The sequence below is a fragment of the Cucurbita pepo genome, chromosome LG18 (genome assembly GCF_002806865.2).
Source record: "Cucurbita pepo subsp. pepo cultivar mu-cu-16 chromosome LG18, ASM280686v2, whole genome shotgun sequence".
NCBI classification, from domain to species: Eukaryota; Viridiplantae; Streptophyta; class Magnoliopsida; order Cucurbitales; family Cucurbitaceae; genus Cucurbita; species Cucurbita pepo.
In genome coordinates, this window is record NC_036655.1 from 6,603,824 (window position 1) to 6,625,828 (window position 22,005).

General features: G+C 36.6%; 5 protein-coding genes and 1 pseudogene across 7 annotated transcripts; 2 read left to right on the plus strand and 4 right to left on the minus strand.

The window, feature by feature from the left end:
* The first annotated feature begins 368 nt into the window (after nt 1-368).
* On the plus strand, nt 369-1,128 carry LOC111780298. The gene has a single exon (XM_023660662.1). It carries the CDS (start codon nt 558-560, stop codon nt 762-764), a length of 207 nt encoding a protein of 68 aa, XP_023516430.1. The 5' UTR covers nt 369-557; the 3' UTR covers nt 765-1,128.
* A 1,467-nt stretch (nt 1,129-2,595) lies between these two features.
* Nucleotides 2,596-4,769, minus strand: LOC111780517 (60S ribosomal protein L7-2). Its single transcript, XM_023660942.1, has 6 exons — nt 4,669-4,769; nt 4,164-4,451; nt 4,020-4,077; nt 3,273-3,352; nt 3,077-3,179; nt 2,596-3,005 (listed from the first exon to the last, which is right to left on the minus strand). Exons 2-6 carry the CDS (start codon nt 4,445-4,447, stop codon nt 2,790-2,792), a joined length of 741 nt encoding a protein of 246 aa, XP_023516710.1. The 5' UTR covers nt 4,448-4,451; nt 4,669-4,769; the 3' UTR covers nt 2,596-2,789.
* A 756-nt stretch (nt 4,770-5,525) lies between these two features.
* LOC111779713 (nucleolar and coiled-body phosphoprotein 1-like) lies at nt 5,526-8,589 on the minus strand. 2 transcript variants are annotated; one of them, XM_023659833.1, is made up of 7 exons: nt 8,227-8,589; nt 7,711-7,775; nt 7,301-7,332; nt 6,481-7,181; nt 6,134-6,223; nt 5,977-6,038; nt 5,526-5,856 (listed from the first exon to the last, which is right to left on the minus strand). In XM_023659833.1, exons 1-7 carry the CDS (start codon nt 8,467-8,469, stop codon nt 5,751-5,753), a joined length of 1,299 nt encoding a protein of 432 aa, XP_023515601.1. In that variant the 5' UTR covers nt 8,470-8,589; the 3' UTR covers nt 5,526-5,750. The 2 variants fall into 2 exon arrangements, with proteins under 2 accessions (XP_023515601.1, XP_023515602.1); XM_023659834.1 differs by having other exon boundaries at nt 6,481-7,178; nt 8,227-8,588.
* Nucleotides 8,590-9,088: 499 nt separating this feature from the next.
* Nucleotides 9,089-13,180, minus strand: LOC111779715 (choline monooxygenase, chloroplastic). 2 transcript variants are annotated; one of them, XM_023659835.1, is made up of 10 exons: nt 12,825-13,180; nt 11,571-11,616; nt 11,284-11,419; nt 11,128-11,202; nt 10,839-11,051; nt 10,083-10,178; nt 9,848-9,969; nt 9,648-9,741; nt 9,448-9,498; nt 9,089-9,369 (listed from the first exon to the last, which is right to left on the minus strand). In XM_023659835.1, exons 1-10 carry the CDS (start codon nt 13,105-13,107, stop codon nt 9,232-9,234), a joined length of 1,254 nt encoding a protein of 417 aa, XP_023515603.1. In that variant the 5' UTR covers nt 13,108-13,180; the 3' UTR covers nt 9,089-9,231. The 2 variants fall into 2 exon arrangements, with proteins under 2 accessions (XP_023515603.1, XP_023515604.1); XM_023659836.1 differs by lacking the exon at nt 12,825-13,180 and adding an exon at nt 12,446-12,585 and having other exon boundaries at nt 11,571-11,677.
* Nucleotides 13,181-14,788: 1,608 nt separating this feature from the next.
* LOC111779718 lies at nt 14,789-15,595 on the minus strand (annotated as a pseudogene).
* Nucleotides 15,596-16,535: 940 nt separating this feature from the next.
* Nucleotides 16,536-21,451, plus strand: LOC111779716 (nucleotide-sugar uncharacterized transporter 1-like). Its single transcript, XM_023659837.1, has 7 exons — nt 16,536-16,968; nt 17,722-17,873; nt 17,983-18,191; nt 18,272-18,365; nt 19,034-19,200; nt 19,295-19,465; nt 21,004-21,451. The coding sequence occupies exons 1-7, from the start codon at nt 16,896-16,898 to the stop codon at nt 21,278-21,280; spliced, it is 1,143 nt and encodes a 380-aa protein (XP_023515605.1). The 5' UTR covers nt 16,536-16,895; the 3' UTR covers nt 21,281-21,451.
* Nucleotides 21,452-22,005: the final 554 nt, after the last annotated feature.

Consider the following 22,005-nt stretch of genomic DNA (forward strand, 5'->3'; position numbering starts at 1 on the left):
TGCTTATACTTTTTTTATTTATTTAAAATAATATATTTAAATTATTAGATGAACACGACTCTCTATATCTATAATATTATGATATTGTCCACTTTGAGCATAAGCTCTCGTGATATACTCTCGTGTCCAAATAAGTCGATAAAAAAATAAAATTAATTTATTTAGAGATTAAAAAAATTAGATTGATAAATTATAAATATTTAAAAAGGTTAAAAATGAAGATGAAAAATAAGAAAGAATAATCTAGTATATTCATGAAAAAGAAAAGTGAAAAATATTTATATTTTTTAAAATAATATTATTTCACTCACGAAGCCGAAATCTCTCCCTATAAATACCGGGTTCCGCATATGTCAGATTTTAAGTTCATTACAACTAAAAAGCGCCTTCCCCCTTTCTCACCGTTTTTGCCTCTTTCTTTTTCCTCTCTTTTTCTCTCTCTTTCTCGCTTTTCGATTCCCGTCTTCTTCATCTCGCTTTCCGGCTTTGGTTGCGCGCTCCGCCGAACGAACTCCTCTCTTGCCGCCGTAGAAGGAGCATCGAGAGGCTGCAGAAGAATGTGGCTCGCTTGTGTATGGGACGAGAAAGAGAAAGAGCTCGGTCGACAACAAGCGCCAGGAACGTGTCCTTTCTGTCGAGGCAAAGTGCACGCCATTGATGTCGAAAGGCGATGGAAGGTCTGTTTTCTTCCTCTCTGCCTCAAGATCAAGAGGAAGTATCTTTGTACTCTCTGTTCTCGCCGTCTCGAATTGTGCCACTGGTAGTAATTTAAGAAAGAAAAAGAAATTAGGTCTCGGTTTTCATCGAACTATCGATGGATCTAATTTGAACCGCTACTCGTAGTTCGTGTTCCCGTTCTTCCGTGAAGTGTTTGATTGAATTTTTGGAGAAACGGATGAGGATCAGGATTTGGATCTGACTCGATTAGATGCATCTAATCTTGTTGTTGTTTTTCTTTTTGTACAGCATCGAAAACTGTAGATAGAGAAAGACTTCTCTCCGGCCTCTCCTAGAGGATTTTCCCCCTTTTAGTTGGTTTATATTAATTGAAATCTTTCTGCATCTTCTTGTTCTGTGATTTGATAGCCTTAATTTGCAATTGCATGCCATTTTATGTGGTTGATTTCACTTTAATGTTCTGATGGATGCTGGAATATTTAGAATATGCTGGTTCTTTTGTACCTTATGTATCAATAAAATAAAATTGAAGTAGATTTATAACGAATTCCAATAAATGAACATTGATGGATACTATTAAATAGAACTAGATTTGAGTAATTAAATTAAACTTTACAATGCGGATCTGGTCACCATTCCAAAATTAAAGTTCTCTTTTCCTTACCAACCGAATAGTTGGTAGGGAATGTGGTAGGGAATGAATGATGTCTTTAATCTCATTTTCGACAAAATAATAATGTTATCAAAAGTTATTCTAATTTAGTTCAAATTTTATTATAGTATTTTCTTGAGGTTTCAAAATCGAAATACAAAAGCTTAACATTTACCAACATTTTCATGTGATTTCTTAATATATAAATTATTATTATTACTATTTTACAAAATTAAATAAATATTCCTTCGTCAAAATTTATGAAAAGCTTGGAAACGAGATTTGAAAATTAAAAAATGTATAGATTAAAAGAGATTGAACCATTAATTCAATAAAGAAACTAAGGAGTAATTTCCTTTCCCCCACGAGGATTTTGGTCAAACATAACCAAAGAGATAATGGATTTGGACACATCCACTTTTACTTGGATCAAAACACGTAAACCACGTTTTATTTGTTCTATATATATACATAGATAGATATATATAAACCAAGCGAAGTAATGGAGTTCTTGAGTTCGTGATGGAGCTCTTGCTCTTCTTTATTCTAAAGAAATGAAACAGAGGAGGATTACATTGAAACACAGACCTCATTCATTCATTCATTCATTCCAGAGAACAGTCAATTTTGTTCACTGATCTGTTGAAGGCGAGGACGTCCACAGCGTCGTCAGCCTCCGATCCACCGCCCTTCTCGCCGGCAACGATTGCTTCACGAATCAAGAGCTTCGTCGTCGGATCCATTGTCTCATTACCTCTCCCGCCGTCGTTTGATTTGGATTCCGTTTTCGATTGTTGTTCTTGTTGTTGCAGTGGAGACTGCTTTTGGTGATTCGCCTCCATCTCTCTCCGATTCTCACCGCCTCCCCTCCCCTAGACTCCGCCATTTTAATAGCAATTTAAGGAACACGTGTCCGGCAGGAGAAACCACGGCTGGACACGTGGCGACATGATTATATTTCGATAAGCTTGAACAGAAAAGTTTAATTTATTCGTATATTTCAAATTAAAACATATAAAATACAAACAATTTAGCAATCATTGCATTTTTAGTGTTAAAATTTGACTCTTTCACCATTTTAAGAAAAAATATAGATTTAAATCTATTTATAAACAAACCACTATGAAAATTATAATTATTAGTAATTTATCTATTTCAAGAGATTTAAATTACTAAATATAATAACAATAATAAGAGAAATTATTACTACCCAGCAGACCCAGAAAATGGCAATCAAGAACATGAAAGTCCTGCAATAAATAAAATAGAAAGGAAATACCAAAATTTCTGGAATAAAATCAAAATTTAAACCGTTCTCAACGATAATAATTCGGAGGATAAAAGTACACTAATGATGAAACAATAGTAGCAAAACATTCTGATTCCAAAACCGATACTTCAAATGATAAAAAACCTATAAATCCATGAACTTTGGAGAAACAACACAAAATGTAAAAACCTAATTCATCCTTCTGATTAGCTCGTTGATGTAGTTCTCGCGGTTCCCAGCGTCACCTCCTTCCACATAGTGATTCCTCTTCTTCTTAAGACCACCCAGAGGAGCTTTCAGCTTGAAGGGCCACAGGAAATTGTTGGCTTCCTTAAAATGGGGTCCCACTGTCAAGATCTCATGGATGAGGTCTTCTGTGCAAATAATACCAAACTTCCCAAGAGCCTGGAACAAACAAACCCATCAGAGTTGTAGTAGTTACAAAATACAATACTGATTTCATTCAAGCTACACACCTGCTCAATGATGGAGTTGTCAGTCAAAGCAGTTCTTCGTTTGTTGAGTTTTCCGAAGCCTCTCTTGTAAATGAGTTCTTTAACGCTCTTCAAGTTGGGATACCTGAAAGTATCAGTTCAGTAAAACAAGATGAGTTAAGTTTGATCTCTAGAAAACCCAAAAGAAAAGGAAAGGAGATATACAAGAAAAACATACCCATATGTAACGTATGGCTCCACTCTGTGTAACATATTCAATGTTGCCTTGTTCACTTTCAAAAAGACACCATTGAAAATCTGCAGGGTTGGTAATCGTGTGAGGTGTAAAACTCTATATTTGCAATGAATACATTTCCAACAAAAACAACCAAGGGGTTTATAATTTCAGGAGTGTTTCTACATCAAAATGTTTATATTAACATGATACATGCGAAGCTGTCTATAAATCTACAGCACAGAAAAATATAATAGTCAAAACCCAAAAAGTAATTTAGTGTCACAGCCTTCTTCACCATTAATTAAATATACAGAAACAAAATCTTTGAAGTAAACTTCCAAAAAGAAATGCTTCAATGACAGACGTATATGTATCTAAGAGAAATGAAATTACAAAAAATGGGGGGAGAGCCACTCTACATGAAATCAGTGAATTAACTTCCATATGTTGTATAAGAACAGTGAATTAACTTCCATATGTTGTATAAGAACAGTGAATTAACTTCCATATGTTGTATAAGAAATCAGTGAATTAACTTCCATATGTTGTATAAGAAATCAGTGAATTAACTCATATGTTGTATAAGAAGAGTGCAGCAACAGATAGACACTAACAATGGCAAAACTATTATGCATCAAATAATATTTATTTGTGAGATAAAATTGAAACTAAACGAACAAAAATTCGCTTGAAGAAATTGTCTAAATTCATCGTCTGTAAGATGAAGTCAATGAAGTAATGTGTTACCTGTCTCAAACGCAGAAGCTGCAGAATCTTCTTCGTCTTTGGGTCAATAGCATTGATACTGAAAATCCAAAAGCATAATAAAAACGCTGATACAAACGATTCAACCAGTCCAAAATAATGATTTCTCACTAAAAAAAGACTCACCCTCGGATCCTGATAATAAACAGAAGCTTGGCCTCAGGGTCGACATAAAATCCGCCCTTGAGTCTAGCCTCGCGCTTCAAACGAACCAACTCCTTTTGCTGCTCATCATACTCCTTGGCATAGAGTTTAGCCCTGTTAAAGATCAGTTTCCTGTTCTCAGCATTCTTCTTCTTCGCAGCCACTAGATCTTTTTTCTCAGCCAGAGCCCATTCTTCGTTCCTCTTCCGCTTCTTCAACACGGACTCCGGAACCACCGGGCTAGCCTTGACTCCTTCCGCACTCATTTCTCTAAACGAAACCAAAGTAAGATCAAAATTCTAAAACCTAAATCAATCACAAACCAAAAGGCAGAACAATAGAAGATAAAAACTTCATTGACATTCTTCAAAATAAGAAAAACATTGCGATTCTCGTCAACACTACTCACGATTACTACAGATTCTTAGAAATCATGAAATAGAAACAATAATAAGAGGTGAAAATGAAGAAATATAGAGAAACATACTTCTTGCTCAGATGGTCGAAGTTGCGGCTGCGGAGCTCTTTGCGCGAAAAGGGTTGATCTAGCAGAGTGGGTCTAGGGTTTTAAAAGGATCCTTGGTTTCGAGGCTTTCGTCATCGACGGCCCAAAATCTTCCAATCTATTTACAATTAATCTCAGCCGTTGGAGAAAGTTTCGTTCTTTTTTAAGTTAAATTATAAATCCTTCATTTTAAGTCCTGTTTTAAAATTTTCAAATATCTAATAAATATTCCGATGAATACTTAAAATTAGGATATTTCTCACTTCTTTTGATTCTCCAATATGTTTTTTTTTTCTTTTTTCAATTACCTTATTTTTTAAATTACTTTTAAATTAGTCATTTGACGAGGCAGAAAATATATTCCATTATTTTAATTTAATTAAATATATTGCTTTTAACAATTTGTCTTTTTTTTTTTTTTTTTTATTTTAATTTTTTNCACGTTTGCTTTAAAAATAATAATTAAAAAAAATACAACATTCAAAGAATTCATTAAGTAACATTCAAAGAATATTGTTTTTGGGCTTTGTTTAAGGGCAGCAAATATCGTCTTTAGAGCTCAGACATTGTAACGGTCCAAATCTACCGCTAACAAATATTGTTCTTTTTAGGTTTTCTTTCTCGAACTCTCTCAAGGTTCTTTAAAACACATCTACTACAGAAAGAATTACATATCCTTATCAAGAATATTTCATTCCCTTTCACCCACCAACATGAAACCTCACATATTAACTCAACAAAAATCATAAATGATATCTAATATAATCTATAGTTTTATATTCTAGGCATATACAAATATATATTGTATTTTCAAAAAAAAAAAATTAAAAAAGAAATCATGTGGAGAACTACAAAGTGGATTAATAATAAGTTCAAAATGGATGAGGCATAGCCCATTCATGGACTCCAAAAAAAGATATGATGCTAAATATTGGACATCAATTCTTTAGAGTTTCTACTCTATGGAGGAACATACGACCAAAATTTTTTCAGAGATGGAAACTTCATTCATGAATGATCAAAAGCAGTTAAAGACCAGAATCGTGAATCCCATTAAAATATGGTCAATCCTCATCAGAATAATTGAACTTTACTGAGTGAGATTGCAGATCTATCACTCCGCCTCGGTATGATCCACGCTTCTTCTTCGTCTTTTCATGTCGAAAACCCCTACGAAATTAGAAATTTGAATTACGAAACCGTTTCATAAACCAGAAAATACATTGAAATTCCCTTCACAAGACTTGGTGTAACCTCTGAGCTAGAAGTTTAAATAGAAATGAAAAATACCTTCCTTTAACCTGGCCAAGAACCTCTTGAGCTTTTGCACCATACCCAGTCTCGGCTCCACCCTGCGCAGTATCATAGATTACAAGTAAGAAACAAAAGAACCCACTGAAAAGACAGCAGCAAAAAGGTTAACATCATAATAAGCAGCAAATCACACCTTCGCCCAGTATGAATTATCTGCGAGTTTCTCATCAGCAAATGTCACAGCATCTACTTTTACCCTTTGGAACGCATTAATGGTCTTTGGCTGCAATTATATCATCATATTATATCAGCTAAAGTTGAATTTGTATCAAATTTAAATGAACCTCTGAGCTAAAGATAAGGATTAAAATTTCAAACATTGATCCCACTACCCTCATGATCACTGGTCTTTGGCTACAATCATAATTTGTAGAATTCACTTGTTTCTAACTAGAATCACAAAATATTAACATATCTTTGGAGGGTCTTCTGCAAACATCAAAATATTTGCGTAGATATGTGATGACAATATTAACATACCTCAGTTGAGCCATTTGAAGATTTCTTCCAAGGTTTCTTTGAAGAAGTTTTCTCTGCGGTTTTTTCAACATCTGTCTCCTGAGAAAGCTCATTTACATCAACCTTTGTAGACAGCACACCATCATTGCATCCTTTTGAACCTTCTAATTTTCTACGTTTGACATCTTCGGTTTCTTTCTCATCGACAGCATGACTGTCGTTATCTTCAGAAGCCAATCTTTTCCTCTTCTTAGAATTGTCGTTGTGTTCCTCTTCGTGTAACATCTTGGTACCATCATTTAGCTGGTTTGAATTTGTGTCACTTAAATGTCGACCGTCCTTTTTCTTCTTACTTTTGGATTTGACAACCTTTTCGTCAAGAGTGGCAACATTACCATTCAATCCATTTGAGTCTACAGCTTGAGAATCTCTTGAAACAGTTACATCATCGGGGATTGTAGCAACAGCCTCTATCTTCTCTTTGTTCTTCTTTTTCTTTTTATCCTTAGATTTCTTTCCTGCCTCCTCATGGACAGTAGTGCCTTCGGAAGGTTCTGTGCCATTGGAGTTTTTCAAACTCTCCACATGCGCAGATTCTGATTTCTCTTTATCTGCAACTGCATTCTTTTTTATTTTCTTTTTATCCTTGGACTTCTTTGCAGGCTCCTCTTGTTCTTCAGGAACCCTATCATCAGCAACCTCCGTCATCATTTCTTCATCTACTAGATCAAAACCAGCACAAGGAGATGTGCATTTAAGATCGATAATTTCAAGTATTAATTTCTTTAACAAAAACATAGCAAAATTAATAAATTTATAAACGTAGACAATATGAGGATACCTGGTTTATTTTGGGGTGTGACGGCCTGACTACTGCATATTAGAATTTTAAGTTAGATAAATGAATTTATTTCAAGATCTAATAAGATTGAGGCAAAAGAACTCAATAGAAAAGAAAAGGAACAAGATGCAGCTTGAGACTATTAGCATGACGATGAAATGTCAAAATCTGGAAAATTACCATGGTCACTAATGCTATCACTTGGAACATAGATAAATGATTTATGAACATCTATTATGAAACAAATGGGAACTAATTTAAATGCTTAGCAGAACCAGCAATTTCGTTGAAAATAAGTTACACGTTCATTAACATGTTTATACTTAAAATGCTAAGATTGAGGCACATCTCTGATTAAGTTACACGTTCATTCATTAACAGACAGTAATAGAGAGAATATCTGAACCTACCCTTTCTTAAAATGCTTGTGGCACATTTCTTCGAGACTAAGCAATAACTCCTTTGAAGAATCCTTCTGCACGAATAGCAACAGAAATGGAAATTGTTTCAATAAAGATATTCGCGGCCGAAACTAACTTTTGAAATGAAAGAAGTTGTGAGAGAATAAGAATCCACACTAGAAACAAGTTAAATTACAGTAAAATAACATCACATATCCCCATCTAACAACAAATAGAAGGTCTCGGAGTAAAATTTTTTGGAGTAATTCAGACTATTATAAAGAACTAGTAGTAAACTTGTTCTATAAAATTATGAAAGTAGGATTAAACCAGACTGTTCGAAGAAAACGCAAACATTTCGAATGAGAAGCTCATGAATAGGATTTAGCCACCAACTCCGTACTATGGGATTCGATTACGTGATTCATCTAGCAAGCGACATGAATTGCGTAGCATAATGGGCAACCAGTGAATAATACAAAATTAACCAGTGGATAAAGTGCTACAGTGCGAAGAAGTACGGACCTCAATCTGCGCTTCGGAACGAAACTTCTTGAGGGTTTTGGAGAAGCCATTGCGCTCCAAAAAGAAGGCTACAGCGTGAAGAAGAAGAGTCCTCTGCTCCGGGTGTAAGGATGCGGCTTCATCGGCAAACTTGGGAGTTTGGGCGTCGTTTCTTTGCTTCATAGCGTGGTGGGAGAGAAGAACTTGACGAGGTTTGAAGGCGAGAAGAGATGGAGTTACAGAGTTGGTTAGGGTTCGGGACATGCGCCTTCTCGCGTTGAAGAAGAAGAAGACTGCTTCCTTCGCGCTAGGGTTTATGAGTTGGTCTCTTCCCGGGTTTTTCCCACTTTCCCTCTCCTGATTTTCTCTCTCTTCTTTTTTTTTTTNTTTTTTTTTTTTTTTTTAAATTATTTTCTTTTTATGATAAAATTAAATTATTACCGTCAAATAAATTACTCATAAGCAAGTGAATTTCATTTCCTTTTATAAAAACATCAGTATTTTATTTTATTTTATTTTATTACAAATAAATATACATAAATTACCACTTAATTAAACTCATATTGGTATTCAATATATTTGAATACCAAACAATTAATTTTTTAATTTTTTAATTTTTTAAAAATAAATCAATAAAATTGAATAAAGTAATTTTCATTTTGATTTTGAAAACTTTTAATTTTATATTAAAATGCCTTTTAAAATTTAAAAACTCGTTGAACATAAACGATAATTAAACTTGTAATTTTCGTCTATATAGTTGAAAATTAAATATCCTGATTGATTACAATATTTTGACGTATTAATTGTATAATTGTCTAAATTAGCCACAAATTTAATTGAAGTTATAACAATTATAAGTCAACCTGTATTCCGAGTCAGACAATTGGAATCGAATAACTTTCTATTCACACTACCATCAGAATATCCGATGTCGAGTAATCATATGTTAACGAGTTAAAATGAAAACGATGAGATGAGAAAAGATACCTGACTTATGAGTTCAGATTAGTAACACTAGGACAATTATTTTGTGAGGTTAAGATGAAGAAGACGATGGAAATGGTGCATCGCATTCTCGACCGAAGGAGCGTATCGGCCGAACTTGTAAGCAGGCGACTCGAGACCCTTTTGAACACCTTCACACAGAATAATGTCTTCAATCTGAAAATTATTTGGACCAATGTGTAAGAGAGAAAGAACAACTGAATTAAAGGAAAGGGGTGGATTTGTTTGTAATACCTGCACACGTTCACTGTCTTCTAAACTTTGTTGTATAAACGATTCGTCATTCTGAACATGAAATCAAGAGAAGACGTATAAACTCGAATAAACTGAAAAACTTCGATAACACAATCTCAGTTTTTGCTGAGTTTTCGTGTTAACCAGAACACGAGTGAGAACTTGTAGCATATTCATTAGTTTGAAAGACTTGAAAGTACCTTAAAAGGAGTTTCGAGAAAATAATCGAAAACCACTAGACATTTTCGAGGTCCGAGTGGGAGTACTAGATTAGTGTCCATCCAAGGTCCATATCTGTTATATAACCCGTAAAACGACGAGACGAGACGAACATCAGCACAAAACGTCTCGAAACATAAATAGCCAAAGAGCCAGATATGTTGATGTATCCAAGAAGTACCTATTTATCATGAAGTTTGGGTATACAAAAGCATAGAGTGCTTCTGGTCCAAGACGACCATAATCATCGCCTTTTGATTCTCCCCCACCCTTACAACTTTGAATACTAACAGCTTCAAATATCTACAACACAAGTTATATTCTGAAGTAAACAGACACTAAAACAGCAAATTGTATGAAAGCATAAGGCTATAACGGTAGTTTGGTAATGAATTTAAAATAAACAGTCAACGTACTTCTGTAGAATACGACTCGAGCTTGAGATTCGATGCAAGCCCTTTGTGTGCATACGGGACATGATACCCTCCGTCTAAGTAGTTGTCACAGAAAACCTACAAAAAGCCAAAACCCATAAGGATGGTGTAATAACCCAAGCCTACCGCTAGCAGATATTGTCCTCTTTTGGCTTCCTCTCAAAGTTTTTAAAACGAGTCTGCTAGGGAGAGGTTTCTACATCCTTATAAAAAATGTTTCGTTCTCCTCCCGAACGTGTAACGGCCCAAGCCCACCACTAGCAGATACTGTCCTCTTTGGGTTTCCCCTTGAAGTTCTTAAAACGAGTTTTCCAAGGAGAAGTTTCCACACCCTTATAAAGAGTGTTTCGTTCTCGTCCCCAAGGTGTAACAGCCGAAGCCCACCACTAACAAATATCGTCCTCTTTGGACTTCTCCCTTCGAGCTAGTCTTTAAGGTTTTTAAAATGCGTCTGCTAGGGGAGGTTTCACACCCTCATAAAGCATGCTTCGTTTACACCTCCCCAAGGTATAACAGCACAAGCCCACGCTAGCAGATATTGTCCTCTTTGGGCTTCCCCTCAAAGTTTTTAAAATGCGTTTGCTAGGGAGAGGTTTCTACACCCTTATAAATAATGTTTTGTTCTCCACCTAAAGAGGAAGTCCAAAAAGGACAATATTTGCTAGTAGTGGGCTTTAACTGTTACAGATTGTGACAACAGTATACGACCATTTCTCTAGAAGGATGCAAGGACTATACCTTCCAATTACATTCAATGGTGTATTCACGTCGACAGACAAAACTTAAAGAAGCATCAACTCCATTTAAACTCAGCAAATCTGCACAGCTTCCCAGCCATTCATATGCCACTTTATCTTCATCAACAACCAGCTCAGATGATAATTTTTCATCCAGATTGAGAAGAACGAACGGCCCCCATGTCGCTACAGGTAACGGTACGAGCCCAAAATCCTAATCTCCATTAAATAGATCAACCAGCTATTAAGCCATTCAGAAATATCATATCAAAATGGTTATAATTACATACATTTACATCAAAGTTCTGAATTCCATTTATTCTAGTCGCCTTAAGCAGCCCTCCATCCAACCCATATGTCCATCCCTGCATAAATTATGGAATAACCCTGTTCAATACATATATATAGAATCTCACATCCCAGGAAGATAATGCAAGTGAACTCACATGATATGGGCACACAAAGCAGGACTTCTTCCCACATCCAGATGCAAGAAGTGAGGCATGATGGCGGCAGACATTGTGAAATGCACGAACCTTCTTGTTATTATCTTTGCAGACAACGTATTCTACATTTCCCAACCTGCCATGGACAAGGAGACAGCGCAAACAAATTTTACAGACCAGCTATGGTGGGGAAGAACACATATCTCTAGCATCCCATATTTGGTTAAATTACTGCTCTTTAGATTTTATACTAATGGTAATAAATGGTAACAGACAATTAATCACACCTGCCTGTGAAAAAATCATGGGGATCTTTCAACTGTTCAACATATCCTGAGAAGCCAAGGGCACAAGAAGTTGATGATCCATGCATTAGTATTGTCAGAGTTGTAATCTAAAGAGGAAACAAGGGAGCATATTGCATTAGGTGTAAAACAAAGAGTACACAGTTTGAATGGGATTAGCCTGCTTTGAGTGCATGAGAAACCCCATGAAGAGTTACTCCGTCAAGCAGCAAGAACTTCAGAGTTCTTAGTTAATGCGTATACTAATGGTCTGAAACGACTCAATCCCACCGCTAGTAGATATTGTCCGTTTTGGCCTGTTACGTATCGCCGTCAACCTCACGTTCTTAAAACGCGTCTGTTAGGGAGAGGTTTTCACACCCTTATAAGGAAGGCTTCGTTCCTCTCTCCAACCGATGTGGGGTTCCCCTCTCCAACAGAAGTGAGATCTCACAATCCACCCCCTTGGGGTCCAGCGTCCTCATTGACACACAACTTGGTGTCTGGCTCTAATACCATTTGTAACAGCCTAAGCACACCACTAGCAGATATTGTTTGTTTTAACTCGTTACGTATTGTCGTCACTTCACGGTTTTAAAACGAGTCTGTTAGGGAGAGTTTCCACACCTTTGTAAGGAATGTTTCCAGGAGGGTGGATTGTGAGATCCTACATCAGTTGGAGAAGGGAATAAAACATTCATTAGAAGGGTGTGGAAACCTCTCCCTAACAGATACGTTTTAGAATCACGAGGCTGACAACGATACGCAACGGGTCAAAATAGAAAATATCTACTAGTGGTGGGCTTAGGCTATACTTGGTCAGAGATAACTTTCATTCGTTCTCTTTCACACTTAGACTCTGGTTGAGTTACGCTTACCACTCGCAAATATGTCAGCTCGAAAATCATCCCTAACCGCTAATGAAAGGAGTCATCAAACCATGGCGATCCTCTCTTTTCTTCTTCTCCTAATTTAGTTCTTCCATTTGTCAATCTCTGAAGGCAGCTATTCTCTTTCTAGCTTGAGATCACGAGAAGGAAATACTAAATGAAGGTTTCTGAAAGCGTAACATCAACGAAATGACTTGGCTGGGAGAGATTTAGAATTAAGGAGCTCGAATGTCTAAATAGTTAAATAATCTCTATTATAATCACAGATCGCACTGAAATCAAGCAATTAATCTCCTCGCTATGAAGCTACAATTAAATAGAATCGCAAAAGAAAAAGAGCATCAACAATTTAGAGATGGAAGCGAACCTACGGCCTGCCATCCTCTGTGGAAGACACGATCGAGCTCGAGATCGAAAAATGAAGGATCGGTGTACCAGGAGCTGGGTGGAGTGACGGCCTTCTCCAAGGGAATTTCGGGGTCGAATTCATCAACGAGTTTCAGAGCTTCAATAAAGTGAGAATCAGAGTTACGAAAGGATAAAGTCGGCGAGATTCGTGTGGGAGACCGAAGACTGCGCGACTGAAAATTGAAGGAAGCGAAAAGAGGTTGGAAGAAGTGAGTATGGATATGCTTCGTTAACGCCGCCATTGCAGCAGCCCCCAAGCTTCCCTCCGGCTACTTGTATTCTACAGTTATCGGTTGGTATTTCGTAGATTTTATTTACGATGCCTTTGAAAATAATAACGAAAAAAGAAAGTCCCAATAGAATATATACTTTTAGTGTTCATTGATTTCATTGCCTTATTTAATTTTAAATAGTTAAAATAATTATTAGCATTTAAGTAATTCATTTATTTAATTAAAAAAATTCATTATATTTTTAAAATTTTATTATTGATTTATTATAATTAAATATAATAAATTTGTAAACTAAGATCAATTAATTAATTAATTAATTGAATTTATTCAGAATAAAATAAATTAAAACATAGAATGTTATCAAATTTTTATATAAATAAGTAATTTTATTTTTAGTTATTATAATTACTTCTTACAATTTAATAGATTAGATATTTACCTATGGTTAGTTAATTAGTTAATTTCTTTTTATAAAGTCAAAATATTGAAATAATTTTAATAATTAAATTTTGATTTAATCTTCCTTCATCAATAAGTATCTATAAATAATATGTCTAATAATATGTCTTTAGGTTCAACCAATATTAAGAATCATTCTCAAAGACGATAATAAACTTAAATAATCGGGAAAATATTAAAAATAAATAATTGGGAAAATATTAAAAATATCATATTAAGAAAATAAAGAAAAAGAATAAAATCGTCTCTTTTTAGCTTTAGAGTCCAAAGTTTAATTTATACAACCATTACGAATCTATGCATATATTGAAACTATCTCCCATGGAATGGTAAGAATTTCAGGGCCCCACCCGTGGAAGATGGGATCAACTTAAGTTATGGTATCCAACGCATTTTAAAACTCTTGACAGAGGGGCATTTTAGAACACGAGGAAGTCCACCTCTCCCTAACGGAGGTATTTTAAAACTCCGAGGAGAAGCTCGAAAGAGAAAGTTTAAAGAAACAATATCTACTAACGGTGGGTTTGGGTCCCTCTAACAGATGCGTTTTAAAACGTTAAGGAAAGTCTAAAAGAAAAGGTTCAAATAGAACAATATCGGCTAGGAATGAGTTTGAACGGTTACATACCACTCTAAGGTAATCAAAATGCTAGCATTCCCACAGCAAATAATGCAAGTGAAAACACTCTTCACTAAAACATTTGGCTGTAAGAGTGGTACAGAAAGAGGTCCAAGGAGATGAAAGGATCACCCTGCCAAATCCTAAGCAGGGGTTACAAAAAGGGCCCTGTGAAAGGGGCTTTGATCATGGAGCATATGTGACTTACATAGCCAACATAATCTTCTCTCATGGTCAACATGTTCTAATAACATAACCCATTACTTCAAATCAACGAAGAGTTCATTATATGGTTGAGACAGCATATCAGCCAAATAATCCATTAAGTGACTAGAGATTTATGTATATTGCTGGAAAGAATTGGCTAGAGATCATGCTAGTAACAAGTCAACTACCTAATCAACCAGATCAAGCTAGTATGATCCAAGTAGAAACAACATGAACAATGCATCAACCAAGTAAGCAAAACAAAGCTTTTAAGCCATTATTAGACCCAGTTTGGTTCATATCCTGCAAAAAGTTCTTCGGAATGATACATTATCAAATAGAAAAGCACACAGATAAGTATAATTCCAGCGAAATCACAAGTTAAAACAAGCTGGGGAAGCTGGAGAGAGCCTAAAGAACAAGATTTCATCTTGGCTTAGCATTGAATAAGTCATAAACAGTGTTAAAATGTGTAACAAATAAGATCAAAAGCTGCAAAAAGTTCCTCCGTTCCTCGAGACAAAAGGGGATTTCGAGTAATTCGAAGTAGATCCTAAATTTCTCTACTGTGTATCAACGAAGGTATGCAGGGATCTTAATACGAACGAAAAGCATACACATAACATAGGCAATGACAACAGAAGAAATCCCAGCAGACGCATACCAAACCTTGACGCTCTTAGCGCGATTCCGATCAAGAGCAAGGTCCATGAGCACAATTCCCATTCCACCCAGTATGAACATGAACCCAGACGAGAGTCCCTCAATGATGTACTGACCATTGACGCGACCCGGAAGAAAAACCACAGGTCGGATGGATCCGGTTGCCGGGTCCTGAATAGATCCGATGCCGGGAGGCTCGACGATGACATCGTAGACGAAGCCGGAGACGACCATGAAGTACGTGAGGAGGACGAGGGCGTAGACGGTCATCGGAGAGGGGAGTGTCAAGGTCGGGAGCTTGAGGCGGAGGCGCGGCGGACGGAGGAAGGAAAATGGGAGAATGCGGAGGATGTGGTAGATGGGGTCAATGGAGGAGATCGGAGAATCTGCCGATGCGGCGGCGCAAGAGATCTGGGTGTAGGATTCGGATCTGGGAGGCATTTTCTCGGCCGGAGTGGATTCAAAGATCCTCGCTATGGAATTTGGAGTTGTTTTTGCTTTGTTGCGATTTTGGCTGGGGAATCGGGTTGGGGCTTCTTTAATCGCGATTTCGGGGAATTCTGTTGAAATTTAAATTTTAATGGCATATCTTAAAAAATCCTATTTCATAAAATAATTATTTTCTAAAATTATTTTGGATACCGTATTTACCTATAAAAAGTTTTATTTTTCAATTTTTGTTTTTAAAATTACATAATCTATATTTTTTTAAATTAAAATTAAGAATCAAACCGATATTAAAAAATGGGATAATTTGATAGACGATCACAATTCACCTGTGGCGCCAGTGATTTTATCGTTGATGACCTATGTCAACGAGCATAAGAAGTCAACACGCGAGCAACTGATGAATTATGTCAACATCATTGACAAACAGGAAATTATGGATTGAACATGTAACAGCTCAAGCCCAGCCCATTGCTACCTAATTATCCATTAGGTATTGTCGTCAGCCTCAAAGTTTTAAAGAGCGATTATTAAGGAGAGATTTTTTCATACCCTCATGACAAACTGGGATTGTCAATGGAACCAACAAAACATTGAACCATTTTGGCATGTCTAGCTTTTTAGCTTTTTCGATTAGGAGACTCTAAACGATTAACAAAATTTGTTTAAACCTAAAGAGGAAAAATGTCGGTTTTGGAGCTTTAGATATACCTTCACAATAAGCAATGGCCTCAACACGTTCAACAAATTCAAGCTATAGCTCGTGGCTTTCTAGCTTAATATCACACCATTAGAACACAAATATAGCTCCAGAAGCAATGTCACCGTCACTAACTATCGTATCAACATTCTCTGTTAAAGAGTCGGGGCCCAACAATCTACTTCCTCAACAATATTGTGAGAATCTAGTGTGCACATAGAAATAGACGGGCGATCCATTGTTTCCACTAAATTCAAAAGATCGAAAAAAAACCCATAATTACGTTAGTGTTAGATTGTGAAGGCAATAACTAAATATTTATTTATTTATTTGGAGGGAAAATCCAAGTTGGAAGGGAGTGAGGCTGTGAAGAACTGTCCGCCGATTGTGAAAGGGGAGGCGCGTGAATTTCTCCGCCTCCCTCTCTCTTAGACAACTGCTTCCATTTTCCGCCATTAACGACCTTCTCTTTCCCCACGCGTCTCTCCTTCTTCTTCTCCATCTCTTCCTCTTTCACTCATTCGTTCACTTCACTGGCTTACTCCCTTTCCCCATTTTCTGCTTGTGGGTAATTTCCAGCTCCATTTCAAAGCCACTGCTCTTCATCTCTTTCCCGATCACCCCTCTTCTTAAAGCTTAGCCAAATTCCATCTTCCCACTTCATGCCTCATTGACTAGCAGCGGCTACTGGCTGTTTTCGTGATGTTCAAACTCTTATTCAGTAAGGATGTTCGCAAGATTCTCAAGCGCAAGGATAGCGATGCCGGCCATAGGGGTACTTCCTTTCTTGTCCATTTTTTTTCCGTATTTATCTCTAATATTTCGTTTGAATTCTGGTAGTTTTTCGGATTTCCCCTTCTTTTTCGGATTGTGGCTTCTCAATTTCGGCTCCGCATTGGACTCCATAGTTATCTAACTGCTTGTAGATAGAGAAATTAATGTAGAAAGCCCGAGTTGAGAGGTTTTACCTAAATAAAAGTATTAACCATTTCTCAAATAGACGCTCTCGGTTTCCTTTTCTCTCGTCATGAAGGGCGTCGTGCCTTTGATCAGAGTGGCCAGGGGCTTTGGTACGACCTTTGGTTTTCTGATTGGCATTGTGCTAATGCGTTTGTAGTCAATCAGATCTGGAGTTTTCTTAGCCATTTTGTTTTTGAGTACTTTGAAGCCGCTAAGTTAGGGTCTACTGCTCTGTTTTGTGATATATAACAAAGTGGAAGCATTAAAACTGATTGCTCACTGTGAAATCCTTCTCATTATCTGTTTATCTCCTCCATTATTGTGTTCAACTAGTTGCATGTGCCAACTCAATGGGTATCAAACTTTTATACTCTCTGAGTGAAACATCTTACATTGTTGTGGTATTTGATGGAATTGGTTTTGAGAAGTAATGGTTGATTTTAGAAGCCAATTATTTGTGTAGTATATGATGAAATCAGACGTATACCTGATGAAGGTTCTTCAATCATGAAATCTTCGTCTTGTTTTACTTTCCAACTTACATTATTGATCAAATTTGTAATATCAGGAAAATCTCTCGAGGATTTGCGAGGATCGTTATTTAGCAAATTTCGCACGCCTGAAGGTGCCAAGCGTCAGCAGCAACGTTCTTGCGGTCCTTCTGTTGCTCTTACATTCAATTTCTTCGTTGCAGTTAGTATTATTTTCATGAATAAATTGGTTGGTATTCCAATGCCTATCTAATGTCAATGTTTTACCTTATACTTCCTTGGATTGTCATCTTTCCAGCTGGTAACACCGCTGACGTTTTTCGTCGTCTGTGTCTCAGGTGCTTAAGACTGTCGGCTTTACGTTTCCTATATTTCTCAGTTTCATTCACTATTTCATTAGCTGGATATTGATGGCTATTTTCAACTTTTTCTCTGTTCTTCCTGCATCTCCTCTATCCAAGACTACCCGTTCATCGACTCTACTTACACTTGGTTTAGTTATGTCGCTATCTACAGGGCTTGCTAATGTGAGCTTGAAGTATAATAGGTGAGAATTGAGTATCAACAATCCTCTTTTCCTTGATATATTGTTTCCTGATGTTCTGAATGCTAAAGTCAATTCTCCAGTGTGGGGTTTTATCAGATGGCAAAGATTGCTGTAACTCCATCAATTGTACTGGCAGAGTTTATATTATATGGAAAGAAAGTTTCTTACTCCAAGGTAAACCAAACTCCTTTCACATATATGTACTAAAAGTTTTATTTACTCTCTCTAAAGTTATTATGACCTGCTTATTACAGTATCATAAACTAGTAAGGTAAAATTTGGGTCTGCCATACATTTGAAGTGGAAAATCCCTTTTATTGGAATTTAACAAAGATTAGTATCTAACTTTTTGAATCTATGGTCTTGGAGCATGGCGTCCTTGTCTTTTTGTTCTCCGAGCATAAGAATAAAAACGTTCAATGCCATCTCAAAACTGTATTTATACTGAACTCCTGGTTGAGTTACACTTACATCCTGATGGTTCAATGTCCACTCGTTCAAATAATACTCTTAAAAGGATATCCAAAAATGACTAAAAAAGGCAATTCTTTTCTTTTTGGTGAGACGTCTACGATGCTGTAGTTGAGAAAATGTGAGGTTAGCAGATAGGCAAAAGAAATATATTTTTGAAGTACCATACTTGAGAAGATCGAACTGTGTTTGAAATTTCTTCTAACAATTTTTTTTTTTAATGGAGAAACTTTTAAATCAGTAGATGAAGCAAAGATCCGTATAATATTTTTGAAATTTATGTCTTCCTGGGTCACTGGCATTTAATCAAACCCTGACTAAGCCATTAAGCTTTATTCTTAATTCTGATGAATCTTCTCTCTGTGGCCAAGGTCCTAGCCCTTGTAGTGGTATCTATTGGTATTGCTGTGGCTACGGTAACTGATCTGCAGTTTGATCTCTTTGGTGCTTGTATCGCATTGGCGTGGATTATTCCTAGTGCAGTTAATAAGATTCTTTGGTCCAGTCTGCAACAGCAGGAGAATTGGACAGCCATGGCGTATGTCAAATACTCATCCTGCATTTTATCCTTTTTCTTTTTTCATGTTATATGCCAACGAGGGATTAAATCTGAACTTGAAATTTTTTCATAGGTTGATGTGGAAGACGACACCGATTACATTATGCGGTTTCATTGCTTTAATACCTTTCTTAGACCCGCCTGGTTTTTTATCTTTCAATTGGAGCTACTATAATACACTGGCTATTCTGCTGTCAGCAATTCTGGGATTCTTGCTTCAGTGGTCTGGTGCCTTAGCGCTCGGGTATGTGAAATCTCATGCTGATATTCTCAGCTTTTCGTTAAGCAACATATTCGGTCTTATATATGCTATTAGATGCACTGTCTGTGATAAGGGGCAAAATGTTCAATCAAGTTTGTTTGCATGTTTTTTCTTTTATTAACTAAATTGTGTATTGTTGTTTAATAACAACCTAACTGGCAAGGTGTAATTCAAGAAGCCTCTCCTTCTGGATTCAATTGAACTTCGAACATAATCAGAAGCTTGTCAATCATTGGATATGGAAATTCAACGCTATGTGATGGTTTTTAGTTTTTTACTTGTGTATTACTCTGTTACTTTGGCGACTGAAAGGAAGTCGTTTCTTTCACTTTCTCTTACCCCCAGTTTCTTAACACACACATCCCATCTCTACCATAAGGCTAGTAAAATCTTGTTTCGTTTCATGCATCATTTAGGATTTATCATATGATAAGAAGGTTCGTGACTGTATCATGCATAAAACTAACAGCTTCCACGGTATCTTAAATTAGTGCGTCATCTGTCATGCTGTCATGTTTAGGTAAAAAGTTAGGCCAGTTCTGTGTTATCGTAGGCCATTCTCCACGCTGTTTTCAGCGATAAATAAATTATCATTGATGAAATGAAATATAGATGGCCAGAGCATGCAAGATACAAAGCCAAAGGAGTTATGAATAGCCAAAATGTGCTAAGAAAATGAACGACTCAGTGAGATCCCACATCGGTTGGAGAGGGGAACGAAGCATTCCTTATAAGGGTGTGAAAATCTCTCCCTAGCAGACGTGTTTTAAGACCTTAAGGGGAAGCCCAAAAGGGAAAGCCCAAAGAAGATAATATCTGTTAGCTGTTACAAATGATATCAGAGTTAGTCACCGGGCCCAGTGAGGACACTGGCCCCCAAGAGGAGTGGATTATGAGATCTCACATTGGTTGGAGAGGAGAACGAAACATTTCTTATAAGGGTGTGAAACCTCTCCCTAGCAGAAGCGTTTTAAAACCTTGAGGGAAATCTCTTGAAGGGAAATCCCAAATGAAATGTGCTAGCAGTAGACTTGGGTTGTTATAATCTTGTATTTGGAGGCCAACTACTTAAACGGCCAACTACTTAAACGTTCAGATTAAAATTCGATTGAAGGCCTTTTGTTTAGGCTGGAACTATAGATCCAGTATCATCATAGATTGGTTTCCATGTCTTTGAGGTTCAGATTACCCAAGTCGGCTTTATGATCTTTGATTATCCCCAAAATTTTCTCTGAGATGTGGTTAGTTTGTTCGTTTTGTAATCAAAACACGAATATTAATTTGTTTGAAAGGATTGATACGCCAAGATGAACTACTGGTTATATGAGGAACTCTAAAACTCTCTTTGTGTAAGTTATTGCACATCTCTTCCATTTTGAATATCTGTTATTCGTCTTAACTCATTGCTTAAATTTGATGCATTGGATATATGGATAGCTGAAAACACCCAAATTTCAGTACTTTGAGGTATACATACATGACCTGCTTCTATTAATGTCTAGTTTTTCTGAATTCAACAGGGCTACCTCTGCCGTCAGCCATGTTGTACTCGGACAGTTCAAAACATGCGTGATTCTTCTCGGGAATTACTACCTGTTTAATGCTGATCCTGGCAAAACTAGTTTATATGGCGCATTCACAGCTATAATGGGTATGTCTGCTTATACCTACCTTAACTTGAGACAACAGCAACAGACCAAAACATCTAAACAACAAGCCTCCTCTTTTCCAAAATCTAAGCTTAGCAAGGAAAATGGAAGCACCAATGACGAGAAGTTAGGGGAGGAGTCTGTTTGAGCTAAGAAGTTAAAGATATCTGTTCATACTTCGCCGGCGTTTCATTCATTCGTTTTCTGTGCTAACCCTTTCATTTCTTTGCAGTTATAGATTAGGGAGATATCCATGTTAATATATGAGTGCACTACTTGATTTTTGATTGCTTAGAGAAAAGCCCTTTCTTTTTTTGTTTTTTTTTCTTCATTGGTTAGAAAAGCTAAGTTAAATGAGGTAAAGAGAGAACGGTGGTATGAGATCCCGGACAAAAACATTCCTTATAAGGCTGTGGAAATCTCTCCCTAGCAAACCGTTTTTAATAACCGTGAGGCTGATAGCGATATGTAATGGGCCAAAGCGGACAATACCTGCTAGCAATGAATTTGGGATTTTTCATTGCTTACTACGCCCTTCCTCTCTCTAGGATGGTCGATTGTTGCCGTCGGCTATTTATGTCTAGCCACTTCTTGCTCGACCCTTTCTCCCTAAGATACAAGATCCTTAAATTGATACAGTGACCAAGATTTATTAGCTATAAGTGACATAATGACGAGTTTGGCCACACTGAGAAATGAGATTCTCTCTTCATATCTCAGATTAAGAAGAGGAAGTTGACTTTTGACTTTTGTGTATTAAAATATAGAATAGGAAACCTAATTAGATGACAATATTGTCAACTAAGATTTTAATATGTGAAACCTAATTCAGACCTAAAGGTGTGGACAGCAAATTTTATTTATTTATTTGCT